This window comes from Mauremys mutica, chromosome 3, assembly GCF_020497125.1.
Source record: "Mauremys mutica isolate MM-2020 ecotype Southern chromosome 3, ASM2049712v1, whole genome shotgun sequence".
In the NCBI taxonomy this organism is placed as follows: Eukaryota; Metazoa; Chordata; order Testudines; family Geoemydidae; genus Mauremys; species Mauremys mutica.
In genome coordinates this window covers 82,861,734-82,878,299 of record NC_059074.1, presented here as the reverse complement: position 1 = coordinate 82,878,299, position 16,566 = coordinate 82,861,734, and the positions used below count along the sequence as shown (strand labels likewise).

The window sequence follows — 16,566 nt, the reverse complement described above, 5'->3', positions numbered from 1 at the left end:
TCCATCACTTCACACTGGCTCAACAGACATTCTAGGCTTTAGAGTGATGTTTGGGGTTCTTGTGTGTACTAGCTGTATTGATTTGTGTGTGGGTTGTGTTGGGAGAATTATGTTGATTTGCGAAGGTGGCAAATGAGGGGTATGTGCTGTGGTGAGCAGCTGTGTGAGGTTGGGACTATTATGTATGCTGGTTTTGTTTTTGTTTGGGTGGTTGTGTTGGTCTGTGCCTAGGGAGGATTGTGCTGGGAGATCTGAGTGTTTGACAATTGGGCCAAGTTATTCAGCATCTGTGCTGTTTCCCTCATACAACCAATGAAACTGGTACATGAAAATTAGCTGTAAAGACAGTGTTTCATTACCTCTTATTACAGTGGTCTAGGACAGTGGTTCTCAACCAGGGGTATGTGTCCCCTGGGGATATGCAGAGGTCTTCCAGGGGGTACATCAACTCATCTAGATATTTGCCTAGTTTTACAACAGGCTATGTAAAAGACACTAGCAAAATCAATACAAACTAAAATGTCATACAACTTGTTTATACTGCTCTATACCCAGAAATGTAAGTACAATATTTATATTCCAATTGATTTATTTTATAAAAATGAGAAAGTAAGCAATTTTTCAGTATTAATGTGCTGTGACACTTTTGTATTTTTGTCTGATTTTGTAAGCAAGTTGTTTTTAAGTGAGGTGAAATTTGGAGGTATGCAAAACACATCAGACTCCTATAAGTACAGTAGTCTGGAAAAGTTGAGAACCACTGGGCTAGGACTCTTGACATGACATAGATACATGCCTTACATCACACAGGTGTAATTTGCAAAGTCAAAATGGTTAAGAAATTGGATGGGAACAGGCCACAAAACCCAATGATGATTCAACTTGGTGATATTCTGAACAAAAAGAGCTTTCAACTATGCTTGTAGCTGTTTCCATTGCTTCATGGTGACTCAATGGTCAGTTTAGGCTTGAGTGACACCCAGAGTGACATTCCTGGAGTCATCTTATATAGATTACTCCTCCTGTTGAACCAGTTCAACTACCGTCTCTGTTGCCATGATAAGATTTTGGGTTCTCCCCAAAGAGATCCTGAGATCGTATCACTCTGTTGGGCGTCTCCAGGTCTGGTTCCTCATCCCTCTGGCCACTGAGCTATTATTTTTCTCCTACTCCACACCCATCATAATTAAACTACTAGGTGCTCCCATACCATTTAGTAACACAGCAGGCTGGGTGGAAGGGCAAGTCCTGAGAATCTGATCCAGCTGTTCATAAAATGGGCACATTTGGATCTCAGAGCTTGACCAATAGTCCAATGGCTTAATATACTGGACCTTAATATACAGTTCATTTATCTTTCCATGACACTGATTACCACTTCTGCTGACACCCATCTCCGCCACACAGTCACCTGGTCATGCACCAAGGTACTGCATATGACTGAGCTCAGCAGGCCCTGCTGCTTCTTCTTTCCCAAGATAAATACCAGGGCCCACACATTGGCCTTGAGCCTGCTGGCAGGCAGTTTCTAGGACAGTGTCTTCTGAGACATGCTGGTGAAGCAACTGGATTGCAGTAGACGTTGATCCGTGTGAAAACAGTGTTCAAATGAGCATGTGTGTGTGCGTGCACCACTATTTGTGTAGGTAAATGGCTTTTGGCCAACGTGATCCCTCTGCAGTGGAGTGCAAAAAGGAAACCAGACTGGCCACTTGATAAATGACCAGTTCACCGTGGAATTGTAGTGGGAGGACTATTTGCACCATTAGAACAATTACAACAGCAATCCACACTCTCAAATGCACTGCTCTGGTGGAGGACCACATAGTTATTACTGGTGGAGTGACTGCCTGTATGGCATGGGGAGGAGCATTTTGTGTGTCGGTGAAAAGGGTGTTAAAGGCATGCTGAGACCAAAGAGTGGTAAGCACACCAAACTTCTCTAGTATAGACATAACTATCCAGTGGGGGTTTCCTTTGTTCTCCTGTAACATCTCCTCTTCCCTCCTAGAGACCAAGATGGTGCCTTTTCTGCAGGCAGCTAGGCTGTTTTCTCCTTCACTCTAACTCAGGGGTGGGCAAACTATCCGGCCCATCAGAGCCTTTTTAATCCAGCTCTCGAGCTCCCACTGGGGAGCGGGGATGGGGGCTTGCTCCACATGTTCTTTGACTCCCGGAAGCAGCGGCATGTCTTCCCTCAGGCTCCTACGCATAGGGGCAGCCAGGGGGCTCCGCATGCTGCCCCCACTGCAAGGGCTGGCTGCAGCTCCCATTGGCCGGGAACCATGGCCAATGGGAGCTGCAGGAGTGGTGGCTGTGGATGGGGCAGCACGCAGAGCCACCTGGCTAGCTCCGTGCCTTCACGTAGGAGCTGGAGGCTGGACATGCCACTGCTTCCGGGAGCTGCTTGAGATAAGTGCTGCCCAGAGCCTACCCCCCTGAACTCCTCCCACGCCCCATCCCCCTGCTCCAGCCCTATCCCTCTCCTGCCCTCTGAACCCCTCAGTCCCAGTCTGGAGCACCCTCCTGCACCCCAAACCCCTCATCCCCAGCCCCACCCGAGCCCAAACCCCCAACCAGAGCCCTCACACATCCCCACCCCCACTTTCGTGAGCATTCATGGCCCGCCCTACAATTTCCATACCCAGATGTGGCCCTCAGGCCAAAAAGTTTGCCCACCCTGCTCTAACTGGTCTTCAGACAGGAAGCAGCTGGGAGAAGAGGCCAGTATTGGCTCTTTTGCTTTCCCACTACCAGTCCTCAGCCAAGGGTAAGCATGAGTTCTACTGCTGGTTATGAATGCATACAGCCACACAGGTGGACTGTGGTAGCAATATCAAGACTCTTTATTAATGTATGAGGAAGAGCTTGGATACTGGTCAAAACTCTAATGTATTTAAGGGGGTGGAGGGTCCAACTAAAAGTAACAGTATGCAAGTGCTGGGCATCTCACTGGACAAATCTCACAGCCCTGTGACATGCATCCCTGTGATGTCATGTGTCCAGCAGAGCTACACATGGACAGCAGGAATTCCTCTTCCCTGTTGCCAAAGATGGTACCTGTTGCTCTCCTGCTTCACAATCAGAATAAACTGGCAGGGAGAACGGAGGTAGCAACAAAGTAAGAACATAATGCCAGCTGCAGCTGCCCTAGAAACTTCCCTGACTGCCAACTCATTCAATTGCCCCCCGCCCACGCACCACCGTGACCACCAATGTTCTCATACACTGCTTTTCATCAATAGATCTCAAAGCACTTTACAAAGGTGATTAGTATCATTATCCCTATTTTATAGATGGGGAAACTGAGCACAGAGCAGGCAACTGACTTGCCCATGGTCACCCAGGGGCCAAGATGGGACTAGGACTCAGGTCGCCAGAGTCCTAAGCTTTATCCACTAGCCCACAATGCCGCTCCTATATAACACAAGCAGTATTGAGTCCCGTGGCACCTTACAGACTAATAGACGTATTGGAGCATGAGCTTTCGTGGGTGCTGCTTTTACAGATCCAGCACTGTTCTGCTGCTTTTACAGATCCAGACTAACACAGCTACCCCTCTGATACTTGACAAGCAGTATTGTCAACAACCAATGTTCAAAACTCACAAGTTGGGCTTAAAAATCATGAGACTGGCTTAAAAATAATGAGTTTAAAAATTATCTGGAGTTCTTTCCCCTCCCCTTCTGATTTCTGAGCCTTTTCCATTAGGGTAACATTGTCAGCCTTTTCTCCACAACTGTGAGGGATACAAAGGTATTTCTTCCCCTTCAAATGAAAGCTGAGATTCTCATGTATTCATTCAACACTAATTATTGTGAGAATTGTCAACACTGGGTAGGGTTTGGAGAGAGGAATACCAGTCACAAAAGCCTGGCATACCAGTAGCTTGGGAAGAAGGCCAGGAAAGAGAAGGGATGGAAAGGAATGTTTCAAAGGTTTACAAAATCTAAATGCAAAATTTTGCAGAATAGGTGGGGATGATTACAAAGAATCATAGGAAAAGTAAAAACCATCATTGTTAAGCTGCAGCGTGAGAACCCAGCCCTGGAGCAACTGAGCTGAGACTTTCTTCCTTCTCTGAACTGCCTCTCACTGCTGCTGTGACGTTCCACAACACCTTCCAACCCTTTGTTTCTGGGATATCATGCCATATCAAGATTCTCCCTCATGCTGTGATTTCAGTAGCTTCTATTGTGATGTCACTCCTTTCCTGCTGCTAAAATGAAATGATAAATCCCTCCCCTTATGACATTACGCCTCCTGTCATCCCTAATTTGTGATGTCATCACTACTCCTGTGTAAATGGGACACAGGCCAATCCTGGGAGATATCACAATGGCTGCTTTTTATGGCACTTCAGCAGCAGTGCAGTGACACATGTCCTTACTAGTGGAGCTGGGTGGAGTAGTTTGTTCTTGAGGAATCTTCTATGTTAGTCATGTGTGAATGAGCAGTGTCATCAATTCTAAACATCTAAAAATGAGTCAAACAGCATATAATCATAAGATTGGCTTAAATATGACAGCACCAACCCCTTTTATATTATGTCCAACTTCAACCCTTTAGGGGAAGCCTCCCAGCCTCAATTTGAGCATGATCATTTAACATTGAATTTTTAACCTGAAAATACACACACAAACGTGAGCCTTTACCAACAGCTCAGAGAGCTATTTATCCCTCCCCATCTCTTCCTTGTTTCATTCAATCTCCTGTCCTTCTTACATTTACTCTCTGTGCCCTTCTGGTCTCCCATTTCTCACCTGTCTCTGTATTTCCCATCCCATCTCCCTTTGCCTTTCCATATACTTCCTTACATTCTCAGTCTTCCTCCTGCTTCCCACATTCCTCCTGCATCCCACACAGTATACCCACACTGCACAGTTCTTACAGTGGTGTGTAGAGTATAGACACTGCATATCCCCCTAGCAGAGGTATAAATAGCAGTGTAGATGGTGAGGCACTGTTCAGGCAAGTAAAGACATGCAGACCCTTAGGGTATATACCCTACATGGCTCTCTACACACTCAAGTAGCGTCTCCCGCCTACACTGCCATTTTAATAGTAGTATAGTGTCCTGCTGTTGGAGCCCTTCCCCACTGCTTTCCCCGACAGAGCCTTTCGCTCTGGTGTGTAGCTACACGTACCCTACACGCCACCACCAATGAGCGTACAGCGTGGATGCAGCCATAGTCTCCAGTTTCCGAGGCAGAGAGTTGCCATCTTCTCTGGGAGCGATCTAGCTCCAATCCCTATGGAAATATTCAAAGGCAAATGGAAACTAGGGACACAAGGCTGGGGACACTCCAGTCACAAATTGCCGCCATTGTGAAATCTCTATTTTAAATTTAGACACAAATAAAGAGAGCTATTTTTGCAGTTTGGAAAAGCATTCTCCAGAGTTAAACCTCAGGGCTATTATAAAATTCTGAATGAAAATATGATTTAAAGATATAATTATTATTATTTATTAAAAAATACCTCACTACTTTCTGCAAAGGGCATAGGTAGGGCCCTACCAAATTCAGGTCCATTTTGGTCAATTTCTCAGTCATAGGATTTTAAAAATCATATTTTCAGCTATTTAAAACTGAAATTTCATGATGTAATTATAAGGGTCATGACCCAAAAAGGTGTTGTTGGGGGTGTGTGTCACAAGGTTATTGTAGTGAGGGTTGAGGTACTGCTACCCTTACTTCTATGCTGCTGCTGGCGGCAGCACTGCTTTCAGAGCTGGGCAGCTGGAAAGCAGCAGCTGCTTACTGGGAGCCTAGCTCTGAAGGCAGAGCCACCACCAGCAGCGCAGAAGGATGGCAGGGTATAGTAGTGCCACCCTTACTTCTGTGCTGCTGCTGGCAGGGCGCTGCCTTCAGCACTGGGTGACTGGCCAACAGCAGCTGCTTTCTGGCCACCCAGCTCTGAAGGCAGCACAGAAGTGAGGGTGTCAATACCTCAACATCCCTTTTGGGTCAGGTCCCCCAATTGTAGTGAAACCTGTATAGTGTAGGGTAAAAGCACACAAAAGACCACATTTCACAGGGGGAATAGATTTCACAGTCCGTGATGTGTTTTCCATGGCCAAGAAATCTGGTAGGGCCCTAGGCCTAGGGAAACAAAGGGCTTTGACAGAGGGCACCTTATGGCTCCATTCTCACTGGAGAGGCGACACATTTTTAACAAAGGGAAAAGTTAGTGAGTTTGATTCTAGAAATCATGAGCAATACCCCCCTCCCCCCAAACAAAACACCACGATCCAGCCCGGGGACCGAAGGCGGCTGGTGGGGGGCAGAAGAGCAGCCAGGGCAGGGCAAGAGCTTCTCCTGACCCACTAGCTGGCCTCCCTACCTGCGGCTGCAGAGCAGCTTGCTGGTACGTCACAGTGGCCTGGCCTGGGCCCATAGCGAGCCTAGCCAGACACAGCCCCGGCCACTGGGGCTCAGCCCAACACAGACCCGGCTCTGGGCACGGCCCGAGCCCCCTCCCCGGGCCTGGCCAGAGACAGACCCGCCCCCACACCCGGCCTCAGCCAAACAACAACGCGCCCGTCGGGTCCCAGCTACAGACTCGCTCCCCCCGCGCACGCGCACGCGCACGCTGCCCTCGCTCCCTGCGGGCTCAGGGTTCCAGTCCCAGGCACGTCCCCTCCCCCAACCCGCCCCCTGTCGGCGGGCGGGGGAAATGGATGGGCCAATCCAGGCGCGGCGTGTGACGTCACAACGGCTATGGTGGCTGCATAGTGACACGTCTCGCTGTGTGCGGCTCGCGGGGCGGCCTTGGTTCTCGCCAGATCCCGGATGCTGGCTCGGCCCGCCTGAGCCCCGGCGGCGTGGATGAGCGGCCATGGCGGGGCAGCAGTTCCAGTACGATGACAGCGGCAACACCTTCTTCTACTTCCTCACCAGCTTCGTGGGGCTCATCGTCATCCCCGCCACCTACTACCTGTGGCCCCGGGACCAGCACGCCGGTGAGCCGCCCGCCGCCGGGCCTGGCCGCGGGCCTCTGCCCGCCGCCCTGCCGGGGCTGGGGGGAGGATCCCACGCGCCTTCCGCCCCCGCTGCCCGGGGAGGAACCGGGGGGGGGGGCTTGAGCGGACCCTTCCCGGCGCGGGGCGGGGCGGGGCGGGGGTGAGCGCGTCTGGGCGAGCGTGACACCCCTTCCCCCCTGGGTGCTCCGCAGCTGGGCAGACCCCTGCCCGTGGCCCCGTCTCTGCCTTGCCGTGCTGGAGGGAGGCTCGGGGCGGCCCCGTGCCCCGGGGGCTGCTGCAGCCGGGTCAGAGACTTGCCCTGAAAACCGTTAGTGGCCGGAGTCGGTTGGGTGTCGCGTGAAGAAACAAACTCCAGCGCTTCAAACCGTCTGCCCAAGAACTCCGGCTCTGCGCTGCTCAGCGACCGCGCGCGGTTGCGGAATCCTTCTTTCGCGGCTTCCCCGGAGCCTTTCCGGGCTGCTGACCTGGCTTCGTAACGCAAAATACTCGTGGGGGATGGGGGGCGAGGTGCAGCAAGGAGACAGCCCTCTCCTGCTGCTCTTACACCGCCTGGAGCAGAAAGGGCACACGCACAGGTTGTGTTGTTTCCCCTCTTTGCAGGTGACCTTTAAATGTCCCAGGTGGATAGATAGGGCTTCTCTGCATCCTGTGGGAGTTTGCTCTTCCACAGCCTGATAGATGTGTGTGTTTCTCTTGAGTCCCTTGGTTTCATTCTGGTTTTATACATCTATTCCCCTGGTATTGTTCTCCATCCTTAGCAGGAGAGAGCTGTTCAGGCTTTTGCATTCTGACAATATGAGCTGCTCAAAAATAGGATGGTTTTGACTGTGAGATAAGGACATTAGACTGAGAGAAGCAGTATTGAATTTTTCTAGTCCTTTGTACAGTTACTGTTTATAAGATGAGGTGTAATCGGTAATATTCACATAATACAAATAGGTGACATTACTAGTCTTTTATAATGAGTGTTTGTTTTGTAGCAGGAAAATTTGGGATTTACTGTATCTGTTTAGTGTTTGAAATAAATTAAAGCCATATTCTTTAACAGTATTTTAAATTATTTCTTTTGTTTTTTGTTTCCAATTAAAGGGAAGCCTCACTGATGAAAGGAATGCTGAACAAATAAGCTTCTGCTCCTAAGAGTATATCTGTACTGCAAAGAAAAGGCATGATGTAGCACTGGTAACAATAGCACTGTAGCTGAGGTGGCACAGACTTCAGCATGAAGTAGCAACCAGAGTGCAAGTCCCCTAGGGAGCCTGGGTACATACTCTGGTTGCTAGCCTGTGCTGAAGCCCACCATGTCTACATTGCCATTGTTACCCATGCTAGCTAGATTAAAGTTAATACGGGTATGCTACCTGTACTATAGTCATACCTTCATTTGCATTGTAGATATACCCTAACTCTACTAGCCAGAGGTAAACAAGAAAGATAAAGGTGTGAGGATTTGCAAGCTCGGCTTTATGAGCTAAGATGTGAAAAAATTATCTAAGTTATATCTGTCTTGGTGACAAGCCTAGGCCTTTACCAGTTTCAGTTGTTAAGGAGGATGCTGTCTGTAGAACCTGTTTAAAGGATTCATCTTTTGTCTTTGGCTAGTAAGTGTTGTACAGTTTAGATATTCTGTTTATCTCTATCTTCTATTCATCCCCAAGCCTCAGCTGTGGGTTTTATTTTGAGTCCTTCTCAAGTTTGCGTAGATCCAGTACCTGGGTCTCTTACTTTTTTTTTCCAAACAGCAGTTGCATGAAACTGACATGGTTGTTGGTGGGTTTCACAGTTACTCTTCAGAACATTGTGGGCAGCTGCCATGCTGTCACTCTTATTAATGTTACTCAGCTGCAGCTTGGCAAAGCTATATAAGCATCAGCAGAAGCACTGGAAATGTCTGCTGACTCAGAAAGACAACATTGCACAGCCATCATGGCTAGGAACTGACTCGCTCTCAAAATGAGAGCTTCAGTTCTTCAGAAATCAATGCCTTAAGTTTCCCACTGGTGAGTGAATTTCTCAGGCCCTGGTCAGTTGGCCTGTAGGCTGGATCTACACAAGAATTGGCAGACATGGTTGAGTGTCAAGCACTGCTTCTCACTGATTTTCCCTGATCTGGCATTGTGGGGAGAGCCTGCTGCTTTTAACATTTATTTTTTTGACAAAATGATATTGGGAGTAATTGATTGCATGTTATTGCATTACCTTTATTACCTTACCTTAGGTGGTAAACTCTGTTCTCCACACTAACAGGGCAACAGCACTCCATACTGGTTATTTGGAGGGGGAGGGAATGGAGGAGTGGTATTTGGTAATATCCAAGTGCAGTTAAAAATTCCTGTGTGTGGATATGCTCCCAGTCTGTGTAAGTGACTTGGTAGTGATTAAGTAATGGACTCCAGATCACATCATAGTTTGTGTTCTACATGACCAAAAAGTTGTTGTGGCTATGGAAAAAGCCAATTGGATACTGTACAAATAGCTGTCCACTAATTTTTCAATGCATTTTTTTTGTTTCGTTGTATACTTTCAGTTAAGAGTATTGTGCTTGTTTAAACTTAGTGTGTGGAGTGCACTAATTCTGCAATGTTTCTAGTGCACTCAACCGAATGTCAAAAAGACTAGTGTTCCGCAGATAGCTTTGTGTGTCTGAATGTTTGCATATGACAATTTGAATTTGGTGTCCACTACATGTAATCTGTAAACTATAATAATGGTGGGCTTAATTTTAAAACCACAGGATGGTGAAAAGTAAGTGCTGATTGCTTAATCTTGGCTTTTCACTCTTAAAACCAGAGTGACAATCATTTTAGTTTTCAGTAAAATATGCAGAAGGCTGAGCTAAGAAGTATGCTTTAAGAAGATAAAGTAAAAACTGATGTTCACTGCAGGCTATCACAGAGTCTCTTATGAGGACCTAGACTTTAATATCTGTATTAACATCTATGTCCTCTCTGTAGAGGAATATTTAGAGGAATAGGGTCTTTTAGTAAATGTTTGTAGAATGAGATGAAAATACATATTCCTTTTTGTTACAATGTGAATACGAGAGTAGAATGACATTGGGCCCAAACCATTGTTGTTCTGCCTAACCATTTAGAAAAACATTTAAAACAATGTGAATAGAGTGCAAGTGGTTAAAATTGCTATGAAATAGTGTTTCTGCAGTTTCTAATGAGAACAGTGTAAAAATATTTGAAAGGCCACTCAGAGTATTATTGGCATGAAAGTGACTTGTCCCTCTCTTAAACACAGGATAAGTGATAATTTTGAGATGCCTTTATGAAGAGGATGCATCCTGACCCCAACATCAAATGTTTACTACCTCTATGCCTTGAGGTGTGCACAGGAACCAGTAGATATATAAGAATAGAATTAATACGGTATCTCATCAGCTTCCTGTTTATGTTAAATCTTGCTTTAATTAAAGATTTTGGTGCTTATGGCTTTATAGATTACCTGTGATGATTAGACTATTCCAGTCTCTGACCTCACAAAGAGCAAGTGTGGGTTTCCAAGACATTTTGGAAAAAGCCTTATGAAGTACAATTATAACCAACACCAGGGAAAGCAGTTATTTCTGTTTATATTACTTTCATTGCTCTGGTAGTCTCAGCTAAAATGATAGGACAGTGTATCAAAAAACATAACTAAACATGCAGGTAACTGGTTTGAAGGAATGATACTATACAAGAGGAACTCTTCTTGCTTCCCCACATCTCTCTCAATGCTTATTGTGATGTTTCCAATGCTGTTTTAAAGGGTAAACTACTTAGTTATAAAATGCAAGTTGAAGGCATCGAATTACAATACAAATCCAACAAAAAAGATGCATTTGCCTAACATACTGGGTTATCTATTCTTGGGCATCCAGCAAGAATACTGTGGCAGAAATTACTTTTAAGATTGTTGTGAACAAAGGTAATGGTTTAAAAAATGATCTATAAAATAAGGAGGTAATTACAATTTGAATGTGGTGCAACTCCAGAAGACTTTGAAAGCCAATTTTAATCTACTTTTCCATCTATCTTTTTAAAGACAAGAATAAAGATAGAACCAAAGAGCTTGAAGGGATAGATAAATATCCCTCTGAGTCCATTGATGATATTGGATTTGTTCTCAAACAGTTTGGTTGCAGGGTTACATAGGAGTTAAGTCTCAAAATCCAGGAAGGAGATGAAGAGCAAGAGGTGAATAAGCCTAGTTGTTGGCTAGTATACTGGCTGGCCCACAATGCTGACGTGTTTCTTACTGAAGTGATGTAAGACTGACAGTGCTCACCTAGTTATCAAAGTGAAACACAACATGATTATATAAACTGCCTACCTGTTCTCTAACAGATGTTTGTATGCTCTTGTTCGTGATATTGCAGCCTGCTATCAATGCAATTTTAAACTTGGTTAGAGTGCTGTAAGCACACATATCTAAGGTTGCGAGTCTGTCACGGAGGTCACAAAAGTCACAGATTCTGTGACTTTCTGAGACCTCTGTGACTTTGCAGCGGCTGGTGTGGCTGATCCCAAGACTGCCCGATCAGTTGGCCCTGGGGGCTTCCAGAGCAGCAGAGGTCCCGTGGGCAGCCCCGGAGCAGTGGTCCCGGGGACCGCCTTGGAAGTCTTTGGCGCAGTGGTCCTGGGGGGCCTTGAAGCAGCAGGTGGCTGGAGGGCAGTCAGCTCCTGCTGTTGGAGCCTAGGCCAGCCGTCAGCCCCTGCCCCTCCGCCCCCAACAGCGGGGCTCCAGGAACAGCTAAGATTTAGTCAGGGGTATAGTAAAAGTCACGGACACGTCACGGGCGTGAATTTTTGTTTATTGCTTGTGACCTGTCCATGACGTACTAAAAATACCCATGACTAAATCTTAGCCTTATACATTTTTGTGATGTGACATGTGGAAAGAATAAGGTCTTTGTTCTGAAGATTATCGGCTAACTTGGACAAAACAATACATGGGACAACAGTTCAAGCGCCTGGAAACATTATACTCTCTCCAGTGGGGAGATGAATGTAAGCAGAAGAGAGATTTGAAGGAGGAGAAAGCATAGTACACGAGAGAAGGGAGTCTGTCAATCATAGGGGATGTCTGTTGCTGATCACAGTGGAAGAACTGAAGTTGATCTGTAATGACTGAAGAGGGATAATTGCTTTTTTCTTTTCCAGTTAAAAATCAATATAAATGTACTTGCATAAAATGGATAATGAATGTACAGCTGGACAACTTAGTCGTAGAATTCCTTGCAATGTATTTTAGATGCATCCACATGCGAACAGTTTATAGATGTATGTGCACTCACTTATTTTTTTTATGAATTTGTTCCTCAATCAAATGTAGTTACAAAGTTTTCCTCAAGCGCCACTGTGAATTGACAGGTTTCAGAGTAGCAGCCGTGTTAGTCTGTATCGGCAAAAAGAACAGGAGTACTTGTGGCACCTTAGAGACTAACAAATTTATTTCAGCATAAGCTTTCGTGGGCTACATCCAAAGAAGTGAGCTGTAGCCCACGAAAGCTTATGCTGAAATAAATTTGTTAGTCTCTAAGGTGCCACAAGTACTCCTGGTTCTTTTACTGTGAATTGAATCACTAGTGAAACCAACATTCATAGATATTTTTAGGGTATGAAATATTTATTAAACCTTTCATAATGCTGTTACATGCATAGAAAAAAAATAAACCCAACCACCTTTTTTGTGATCCAGCTCTGCGTTTGAACTGGGACATGACTCCATTTCTTGTGGTTGTGATACTGCAGAATGGTGGATTTTAGGGCATTTCAGTGCTGTGTAGCTAGGGGAGCATAAAAAGACAATAGATTCTTCACAGGGTGGCCTCTAAATTATTCCCAGTTGTTTGTTGCACCACCTTGTGTTGCTGAGGTTCCCAACCTAGTGGAAAGCAGCATCCTCCTTTGACAATGTCTCCATAAGTGCCATCTCTTGACACCAGACATTAGGAGCTGAGGTTATAAAAGTGCACAGAAAGCCCCACTCCTTCGGCTCTTCCCTTGGTCCCAGCCCAAAAATAGAAAAATGTAGAAGTTCTTTGAGTGTTGTTAGGTTACTTACCAGTAACTTTCTTTATATAGCACTTTTTTCTGTAGGTCTCAAAGCACTAGTGAAGTAGATGAGTATTATCTCCTCCTTAATGACATGGAACTGAGGCACAAAGGTTAAAACCTTGTTCAGTACCATACTGTAAATCAGTGGTGAATAAAACTTGGATCTAATTCCTCTTATCCCCTGGATCATGTTGCTTCCAAATAAACAGATGAATTCCATCCTTATTTTACCACCCTCATTTATGTGTCTCTGTGCATAAGTGTTCGATGGGGGCAAACAGAAGCAGAAAATGGGGACGCCTGATATCAGGAATTCAGGAAACTTAGATTTTACAAGTTTTACATATTTGTTCTTAATCTACTGGTGAAAAATGGCTCATAGCACTGATAGTTCAGGGGCTACCAATATCAAAAAATGTAAATAAAACGGACAGGTTTCAGAGTGGTAGCCATGTTAGTCTGTATCAGCAAAAAGAACGAGTTGTGCTTGTGACACCTTTACAACTACAATACCCACCTGCTGAAGTGAAGAAACAGATTGACAGAGCCAGAAGAGTACCCAGAAGTTACCTATTACAGGACAGGCCCAACACCTTCAGCCTCCAACTAAAACTTCTCTAGCGCATCATCAAGGATCTACAACCTATCCTGAAGGATGATCCCTCACTCTGAGATTTTGGGAGACAGGCCAGTCCTCTCTACAGACAGCCCCCTAACCTGAATCAAATACTCACTAGCAACTGCACACCACACAACAAAAACACTAACCCAGGAACCTATCCTTGCAACAAAGCCCGTTGCCAACTCTGTTCACATATCTATTCAGGGGACACCATCATAGGACCTAATCACATCAGCTACTATCAGAATCTTGTTCACCTGTACATCTACCAATATGATATATGCCATCATGTGCCAGCAGTGGCCCTCAGCCATGTACATTGGCCAAACCGGACAGTCTCTATGCAAAAGAATAAATGGACACAAATCAGGCATCAAGAATTATAACATTCAAAAACCAGTCGGAGAACACTTCAACCTCTCTGGTCACTCAGTTACAGACCTCAAAGTTGCAATATTACAACAAAAAAACTTAAACAGACTTCAGTGAGAAAATGCAGAATTGGAATTAATTTGCAAACTGGACACCATTAAATTAGGCTTGAATAAAGACTGGGAGTGGATGGGTCATTAGCAAGAGGAAATAGTTTACTTTGTGTAATTTCCCCTCCCCTACTGTTACTCACACCTTCTTGTCAGCTGTTGGAAATGGGCCGTCCTGATTATCACTACAAAAGTTTTTTTTTCCTCCTGCTGATAATAGCCCACCTTAATTGATTACTCTCATTATAGTTAGTATGGCAACACTCATTTTTTCATGTTCTCTGTGTGTATATATCTTCCTACTGTATTTGCCACTGCATGCATCTGATGAAGCAGGTTTTAGCCCATGAAAGCTTATGCTCAAATTTGTTAGTCTCTAAGGTGCCAAAAGTACTCCTGTTCTTTTTAAATAAAACTGTTAGTTCTCATTAGAAACGGAAAGGTGGAAAAACCTGCATTAAATTCCCTGATCTGATCTTGTGCTCCCATTGGAGAAGAGCTGTAGAGAAAACATACTCTCTGTCCAGGGGTTCTCACAACAAAAACTTTGGTGGCCTCAGAGTGCGGCCACCAACTCTTGCTGGTGGCTGCTCTGACACTTTTTCCTAAAATACTTAATTAACTTTAGGAAAAACACATAAATATGCACATATACATGTCCAAATCAGTGTAATTTATTTATGTACGGCTCTTTGTAGACTCAATAATAAAAATAATGTACAGTTGTCTGTATTCTTTACTGGACCCAAACAGAATAGAAACACAAAGTGCTTTGCATGTTCTTGTCTTGATTTTTTGGGGGAGAGGTGTTGCTTTTTTAAAATGGCTTACTAGCTAGTAACTCTGTTTCTGTGAAAAGTGATATTTGTGTTTAATATCACTTTTCACAGCAGCAGACTTGCTAGCAAGAAGGCAGTGAAAAGTGATATTTGTAACAGACTTACTCAGCCCTGGTAAACCAGAGGACAGATTAAGCCCTGGATGGGGAGGTGGGTAGGGAGGCAGCAGGGGCCAGAGGTGATCTGGTGGTGAACCCAGAGCCAGAGCCCAAAGCCCTACAGCCTTAGGATGGAGACTGTTGCTGTGTGGCTGGAGGACAGAGCCTGCACCCCAGAGCTGAAGCCAGAAGCCTGAACCCCACCGCCCCTGGGAAGGGGGGGAACTCACACTGGCTGCCTGCTCCTCTGGTGTTTGTGGATCCATTGCTCCCCACCACCTCCCTGTCCTCAATCACCACTATTAGGATATAGATATTCAGGCCTGTCTGCAAAGGCCTATACTTTAAGAATTTAGGTGTATTTTTATCACTTAGTTAGTTAGAGAGAGATAAAAGAAAGAATAAAAAATCACTGTCTGTCTGTGTAATGGCCTTCTCTTACTGTGACAGTGTGAGCCCCTGTTTAGTCATATTGAAATAAGGCAATCTGGGGCTGTTAGGAGGGTGATCCGATCTATCACCTCCAGAGAAAGGGAAGAGCCTAGAAAATGTAAAAGGAAACTTTTAGTTTGATAGCATCCTGTCCAGCAAGAATTCACTTATGTCTGTATAGATGTAGTTGTAAAATCCTCAATTCTTTATTGTTTTGTATGTTTATTTGCATGGTCTCTGTCTGTTTCTGTCTGCTGTATAATTAGTTTTGTTGGGTGTAAACCAATTAAGGTGGTGGGATATAATTGGTTAAATAACCATGTTACAGTATGTTAGGATTAGTTAGTTAAATTTCAGTAAAATGATTGGTTAAGGTATAGCTAAGCAGAACTCAACTTTTACTATATAGTCTGCAGTCAATCAGGAAGGGGCGGGGGGTTGGGAACAGGGACTGGGGATGGGGGAATTGGGATCATGTTTTGCTAAAGGGGGAAATGGGAATGGGATGGGAACAGAAACAGGGACACAGGCAAGGCTCTGTGGTGTCAGAGCTGGGAAGGCGGACACTAAGGAAGGAAACTGGAATCATGCTTGCTGGAAGTTCACCCCAATAAACATGGAATTGTTTGCGCCTTTGGACTTCGGGTATTGTTGCTCTCTGTTCATGCAAGAAGGACCAGAGAAGTAAGAGGGTAAAGGAATAAGCCCCCTAACAACCACTGAGGAGTCTATGGCCACAAGAAAAGCGCATGGTGGCTGCTTTTGAGAATGCTGGTTTAGGGAGTGCTTTATGTTGCTCAGTACTGAGCAGGTGAGCCAGTCTGATGTACATAATGTTTCTGTGGTTATGTTTACACTACCGCCCCTGGTTTTAAAATCCTGGGCATGGCGCTCACACAAAAAGAGGAGCATGCATGAGCACTGCGTCAGGAAAGCACGAATGGGAGCACTGGCCGCTTCTGTGTACGTACATTAGTATCTTTCTGCAGACAAATCCTGACCCTGGTGCAGTCCAGTGGCACTCCTAGCAACCTGATAACTTGGAGAGGCTCTGGGGCACA

The 16,566-nt window shown here is 45.3% G+C and overlaps 1 protein-coding gene and 1 long non-coding RNA gene across 2 annotated transcripts in view; one reads left to right on the top strand and one right to left on the bottom strand.

Annotated features, from left to right (window-relative positions):
- Positions 1-2,884: 2,884 nt before the first annotated feature.
- Positions 2,885-6,609, bottom strand: LOC123366565. The gene is made up of 3 exons (XR_006578141.1): positions 6,346-6,609; positions 5,148-5,252; positions 2,885-4,476 (listed from the first exon to the last, which is right to left on the bottom strand). It is a non-coding gene; the product is annotated as an uncharacterized LOC123366565 (long non-coding RNA).
- A 103-nt stretch (positions 6,610-6,712) lies between these two features.
- Positions 6,713-16,566, top strand: part of SEC63 (SEC63 homolog, protein translocation regulator) — a 103,023-nt gene continuing 93,169 nt past the window's right edge. Inside the window, exon 1 of the mRNA XM_045010157.1 lies at positions 6,713-6,964. Coding sequence (XP_044866092.1) covers positions 6,841-6,964 — 124 coding nt within the window. The 5' untranslated portion in view covers positions 6,713-6,840. The remainder of the gene's footprint in view (positions 6,965-16,566) is intronic.